Source organism: Miscanthus floridulus, unplaced genomic scaffold, assembly GCF_019320115.1.
Source record: "Miscanthus floridulus cultivar M001 unplaced genomic scaffold, ASM1932011v1 os_1453_1_2, whole genome shotgun sequence".
Taxonomy (NCBI): domain Eukaryota; kingdom Viridiplantae; phylum Streptophyta; class Magnoliopsida; order Poales; family Poaceae; genus Miscanthus; species Miscanthus floridulus.
The window spans coordinates 26,147-33,240 of NW_027097729.1; the positions used below are offsets into that span (position 1 = coordinate 26,147).

At 54.9% G+C, this 7,094-nt stretch overlaps 1 protein-coding gene across 1 annotated transcript; it reads right to left on the reverse strand.

The window, feature by feature from the left end:
* Positions 1-518: 518 nt before the first annotated feature.
* Positions 519-905, reverse strand: LOC136534058 (uncharacterized). The gene has a single exon (XM_066526544.1). The coding sequence runs from the start codon at positions 903-905 to the stop codon at positions 519-521; it is 387 nt and encodes a 128-aa protein (XP_066382641.1).
* Positions 906-7,094: the final 6,189 nt, after the last annotated feature.

A 7,094-nucleotide genomic window follows, 5' to 3' on the forward strand; every position in this document is an offset into this window, starting at 1 on the left:
GTCCCATTGTCGGTGATGATGGTGTTCAGAACCCTAAACCTGTGGATGATATCAGTGAAGAACAACACTGCTTGCTTGGACTTGATTCGATTGATCGGACGAGCCTCGATCCACTTGGAGAACTTATCGATTGCTACCAGCAGATGGGTGTAGCCTCTGAGGGCCTTCTGTAGAGGCCCAACCATGTCGAGCCCCCACACGGCGAATGACCATGTGATGGGGATGGTTTGGAGGGCTTGGGCCGGGAGATGCGTCTGCCATGTGTAGTACTGGCATCCCTCGCAGGAGCGTATGAGCTTGGTGGCGTCAGCAACCACCATTGGCCAGTAGAACCCTTGGCGGGAGGCATTTCCGACGAGCATCCGAGGCGCTACATGGTGCCCATAGGCTCCCGTGTGCAAGTCCCAAAGTAGGGCTTGGCCTGCCTCGGTGGTGATGCATCATTGGAGGACGCACGATGGGCTTCACCTGTACAACTCACCGTTGCTGAGGACGTAAGTCTTGGCTCGCTGAGCGAGCTATCGGGCTTCAGACCTATCTGCAGGGAGCTCTCCATGGATGAGGCAATTAAGGAATGGGGCTCGCCAGTCTGTGCCCTGGTTGGCCTTGGGAGGCTCCATGTTGACTTCCATGACTTCAGGCTTGGCCGAAGAGGTCTCGGTGACAGAGGGGGCCTTAGGCCCTATGGTGGGCTCGACTGGTGGGCCCTCTTCCATTGCTGAGGTGTTGTCGATGGAAGGCTTGTGGAGGTCGCTGGCGAAGACGTTCAGGGGGACCGAGGCCCATGCCGACGCCATCTTTGCCAGTTCGTCCATGGCCTCGTTGAATTTTTGTGCGATGTGGTTGAGTTTGAGACCGTCGAACTTGTCTTCTAGGCGGCGTACCAACTTGCAGTACGCCTCCATTTTATGGTCATAGCAGTTTGACTCCTTCATCACTTGATCAATGACGAGCTGCGAATCGCCCCGTACGTCGAGACATTGTACTCAAAGTTCGATAGCGATCTGCAGGCTATTGATGAGGGCTTCGTACTTGGCTGCATTGTTAGAGGTGGCGAAGTGGAGCCAAACCATGTAGCGCATGTGTACTCTAAGGGGTGAGATGAAGAGCAGACCCGCGCCTGCCCCGGTCTTCATCAGGGACCCATCGAAGTACATGGTCCAGCACTCCACCTGGACTTGAGCAGGTGGCAGTTGGGTGTCGGTCCACTCAGCTACAAAATCGGCCAAGACCTGAGATTTGATTGCTTTCTAAGGTGCAAAAGATAGGGCTTCCCCCATGAGTTTGACGGCCCACTTGGCGATCCTACCCGAGGCCTTCCGGTTATGGATTATCTCTCCCAGCGGGAAAGACAATAGCACGGTCACCGGGTGGGACTCGAAGTAGTGACGTAGCTTGCGTCGAGCCAAGACTACAGTGTAGATCAGTTTCTGGATGTGGGGGTAGCATGTTTTGGTCTCAAAGAGCACTTCACTGATGAAGTAAATAGGTCATTGGATGGGTAAGGCATGCCCCTCTTCCTACCTCTCGACCACTATGGCCGCGCTGACCACTTGGGTTGTTACGGTGACATAGAGTAAGAGGGCCTCACCCTTGGTGGCACCAAGACAGGAGGATTGGTGAGCAGTGCCTTGAGCTTGGTGAGGGCTTCTTCGGCCTTGGGGTCCAAGAAAAGCATTCAGATTTTCTCGAGAGGCGGTACAGAGGCAGGCCTTTTTCACCAAGGCACGAGATGAAGCGGTTCAGGGCCGCAAGGCATCCTAGAACCCTCTACACTCCTTTGAGATCTTGGATTGGTCCCATGTTGGTTATGGCTGAGACCTTCTCTGGGTTGGCCTCGATGTCACGTTCCGAGACTATGAATCCCAAGAGCATGCCTCGGGGGACTCCGAAGACACACTTCTTAGGGTTGAGCTTGATGCCCTTCTCTCTGAGGCATTTAAAGGCACCTCTAGGTCATCGACGAGATCCCTGACCTTTCTGGACTTGACAATGATGTTGTCCATGTAGGCCTCGATGGTTCACCCAATGTGCTCACTGAAGACCTAGGTCATACACCGCTGGTATGTGGCCCCTGTGTTTCTAAGGCCAAATGGCATAGTCACATAATAGTACATGCCAAATGGTGTGATGAAAGAAGTCGCGAGCTGATCGGACTCTTTCATCTTGATCTGATGGTAACCAAAATACGCATCAAGGAAGGATAGGGTTTCACATCCCGCAGTGGAGTCAATGATTTGCTCGATTCGAGGTAATGGGAAAGGGACTTTTGGACATGCTTTATTTAAACCGGTGTAGTCTACACATCCTCCACTTCCCATTTTTCTTCTTGACTAATACAGGATTAGCCAACCACTCTGGATGGGACACCTCCTTGATGAATCCGGCTATCAAAAGCTTCTACACCTCCTCGCCGATGGTCCTATGCTTTTCCTCGTCAAATTGGCGCAGGCGTTGCTTCATCGGTCTAGAACCGGCCCGAATGTCTAAGGCATGCTCGGCGACCTCCCTCGGTATGCCCGGCATGTCCAAGGGACTCCACTTGAATACATCGGCATTTGTGTGAAGAAAGTCAACGAGCACGACTTCCTATTTGATGTCTAGGGTGGCGCTGATCCTCAGTGCCTGATCGTCAGGGCAGGCAGGGTCGATCGGGACGAGCTTGATGACCTCCACAGGCTCGAAAGTCCTGGCTCGATGCTTGGAGTCAGGCGCCTTGCTACCAAGCCGGATGAGGTTGACAATGAGGGTCTCGGCCTCTATTATAGCCTTGGCGTACTCGATGCATTCGACGTCGCAGTCGTATGCATGCTCATACGTGGACTCAACGGTGATGACGCCATTGGGACCTGGCATCTTGAGCTTGAGGTAGGTGTAGTTGGGGACCGCCATGAACTTGGCGTAGCATGGCCACCCCAAGATGGCATGGTAGGTTCCCTTGAACCCAACCACCTCGAAGGTGAGGACCTCCTTATGGTAGTTGGAGGGAGTCCCAAAACAGATGGGCAGGTCGATGCGCCCAAGGGGCCATGTGTGTTTCCCTAGCACGATGCCATGGAAAGGCACGGCATCGCCTTGGAGCTATGACTGGTTGAGCTCAAGGAGCCCCAGTGTGTTGGTGTAGAGGATGTTGAGGCTGTTGCCTCCGTCCATCAACACCTTAGTGAGCCAGGTGTTGCCGATGATGGGGTCGACGACAAGCGGGTACTGCTCAGGGTTCGGGACATAATCGGGGTGGTCATCCTGATCAAAGGGGATTGCCTCCCGAGACCAGTTGAGGTACCGAGGAGCAGCTACCTTCACCGAGAAGACCTCCTAGCGCTCCCTCTTTCGCTGTCGCGCCATGAGGCATGCTGAAGGCCCGCCGAAGATCATGAAGGCATTGTGCACCTCAGGGAAACCATCGTCCTTATCATCGTCCCTGTTGCTGGTGCCCCTCCTCTTGGCCTCGTCATCGGGGAGCCCGTCCTTGGCGTCGTTGTCAGGGAAGATGGCCCCAACGGCCTCTTCGCTTGAAGCGAAGTTGGTGGTGATGTTGAGGAGCGCGATCGCTGAGGTTGGCACATTCTAGCCCAACTCTCAGACTAGGTCTTGGTAGGTGGTGCCGGAGAGGAAAGCTTGGACAATTTCTGAGTTGCTGACGCTTGGCAACTTGGTGCATTTCTTAGAGAAGCACCGAATGAAGTCTCAGAGAGACTCGTTTGGCCCCTAACGACAACTCTTGAGGTCCCAGGAGTTCCTAGGGCGCACGTATGTGCCCTGAAAGTTCCCGATGAAGACCCTTACCAAGTCGCGCTAGTCATGGATCTATGAGGGAGGGAGGTGTTTGAGCCAGGCTCACACCGAGTTTGACAAGAACAACGGGAGGTTGCGGATGATGAGCAGGTCATCATCCGCGCTGCCTAGCTAACAAGCCAGGCGGTAATCGGCTAGCCAAAGTTCAGGATTGGTCTCACCGCTATACTTCGTGAGGTTGGCCGGTTGCTAAAACTAGGCCGGGAAATGAGCAGCGTGGATAGCTCTGCTAAAAACTCAAGGGCCAGGTGGCTCAAGAGAAGGACTGCGGTCCTCCCCACTATCGTAGCGGCCACCTCGGTGTGGATGGTAGCCCTGGGCGGGCCCCTCGTTGTCGTGGCACCGTCGTCTGCTGACCACATCGTGGTCGCCATGTGCCTCACGTTGGTCACCGAGGCGGTCGTGCATCGCAGGGACCCTATTGGTCAATGGTGCCTAAGCAGGCTCGAGACGAACCGAGGCCTCCCTATCATGCCGATGTGGTGCCATGGGAAGTTCCAAAGCACCCCCATGCCATCTAGAGGTAGAGCTTTTGGCCTACTGCACCACGACGGTCTCGAGGAGATCCTAAAGCTCACCGTGGACCCATCGCCCCTCTGTGGTAGAGGGCTCGGGCATCATTAAGACTAGCATTGCCGCTGCCATGATGTTCTGGCTAGCGCGATTGAAGATTGGGGTTGCTCACCCCCTTCGTCGTCATTGATGCGGTGGTGGACATCATGGGCCCTCCACCGGGCTCCTCCACCATCACCGTGACCTCACTGCTCCCGCTCGAGAGTGTCTTGGAGCTACTGCAGAAGGAGTCAGTCTTGTTCAACCTTGGCCTAAAGCTCACGGAGCTGCTCTAGGTCTGGGCGTTGAAGTTGTTTGGGGGCAAGGTTCTCGTTCTGCGCTACTGGTAGGACAACGCGTGGAGGTGTGGCGTCGCCTTCCCCCCGGCGAAGCAGGGAATGGTTGCCTGCCCCTTCGTCCTCATTGCTTGCCCTCGGCATCTCGACCCCAATGTGGAAACACTCGCGAGTGGGGTCATAAGTGTCTTCGTTGTTGGAGTCAGAGTAACCGAAGCAGTAGTCACTCGCAGCCAAGAAGTAGCGCATAGCTTCAGGGTTGCGAAGCCTAGAAAAGTCTGCTCCAGCCCATGCCTCATCCTCCTCCACGGAGTTGGCATGGGTGTGAGTCGAGGTTGTGGAGTCAAAGTCGAGGGTGAAGCATTGGTGGTGTCCTGAGGACTCTACATGAGAGGAAGCGTAGGCAGAAGCATAGGTGGCGGCGTAGGCGATGGTGGTATTGCCAAACCCGAAGGGGTACAGGGATGGTGCCATCACTGGGCTTTGCTCTGCTGGAGTTGATTCCTCAGGAGGTGGTGGGGCAGAGCTTGACGACGGGGCACCGTCGTGCGCCACCGGCGCCTTTCCTATGTCCAGGCTCAGGCTAGATAGGTCCCCAACTAGGGACCTTGTACCAACAGCTGGGCATGGGATACCGGCAGAACACGGTGCGTTGCCCTAAGCTCGTGCGGTGTTGGGGTGGCCCCACTCATGTCGTGCTTGGCGAGCACGATGAGAGCGGCCGCCCAGGCGCCATCTGCGCCTGGGCTGCTGGTATGTGATGTCATCGTCGGTCGGTGGGGCTCGGGTGTGAGGAGTACCATATCGTACTCACATCCTAGAGACATGAACTCTAGGCTCCCAAACCAAATCACCATGCTGAGACGCAGTGGTCGTACAGGGTCTGCCATCTGGAACTCGTTGGGATGATGAAGGTGACACGTAGAGGCCCCTACCTACCGCACCAACTGCGGTGTTTTGGACTAGCGGGCCCTCAACCAACTAGTGAAAATATACTATGTGCTCCTAATCCCGGATGGTGATGCAAAGAGACACAAGGTTTATACTGGTTCAGGCAATGGGTGCCCTACGTCTAGTCGGAGAGATCGATCTTGTATTCCTTGCACCGAAGTGCTTGTAGTAGGGGGTTACAAGCAGGGTGAGAGAGGGATCTTGTCCTAGGTCTCTACGTGGAGCTGTGTGAATTGCTTGAGATGTTGATCTCAAGTAGCGGGGAAGCATGCGTGTTACAGGGTGTCGCTTGCGTGAGTGAGTGAGCCTGTCTGTTTCTCTATGTTCGTGTTTGTCTATCTCCTGAGTCACCCCTAGAAATGGCCCCGGTCCCTCCCTTTTATAGTTGAAGGGGGGACAGGGGTGATACATGTATTTGCTATGCAGCATCCTGTAAGCAGAGGCAGCATGTCCGAGCCCTGTAGCTTGTGACTATGGCAGCATGGTCGATGGAGCAGTCCTTGATGCACTAGGGTGATGCACCGGTCACACCTGATCCTATGCGACATGGGAGCTCTAGTGATAGCTTGATGTAGGGCATGGCGGGCGACGTGCCGGTCGCTGTGTGTTGACCGCATAAAGAGCCGAGGCTCAGTTGGTGCCGAGGCCGAGCCATCATGGGGGGCTCGGTGGGTGCGAATCCTGAGGTTGCTGAGACCCTAAAGTAGATTACCGAGGCTTAGAGGGAGTAGTTGGTCCCATACACTAATTCCTAGGCTATAGTGACCCGGACTTGACTCCCCACGCCACGTTGTTCCTAGAGCAGGGGTTAGGTAGCACAGTGTAGTGCGGGCACTGGTCGTGGGCACAGTACTAAGCACAGCGGCTGGTAACCCCTACCCTATCCTATCTCGGACGGTATGGTGCTGATGCGACTTTCTATCTCGTCGACCGCTCTGCTGTGTCGAGCCATCGTCTGGTTGATGTCGCGGGAGTGGTTGGTCGCATTAATTGGACACGATGCTCTGTTGAGGAGATCGGTCGAGGCAGGGGTGACAGGGTTATTGCCGAGCCAGCCTCGAGCGAGACGGAGAATCAGCATCTTGTCTGAGGCTTTACGCGTGGGGCCTTGAGCAAGATGGAGAATTGGTTCCCCGTCTGAGGCCTTTCGTGCGAGGCCTCGAGTGAGGCGGAGATTCGGTAGGCCATCCGAGGTCACTCGTGCGAGGCCTCAAGCGAGGTGGAGAGTCGGTGACCTCGGACAAGACTGGGGGTTAGCCAATAGTTGTCTCTTGGCTTTGATTTTGATAGGGTCTAAGTGATTTTTTTAGTTTTCGCTTAGGGGACCCCTTTTTATGGTACCCGACACTAAGTTATCTACATGCTTGTTCACTAAGTCTAGCATGGGTTGGTTATGGCATAGAAGGCTTGGTCATGTTGGAATGAAACGATTGAATAGATTGGTTAAGCATGACTTAGTTAAAGGCTTGAAAGATGTTGTGTTTGAAAAGGATAAGCTTT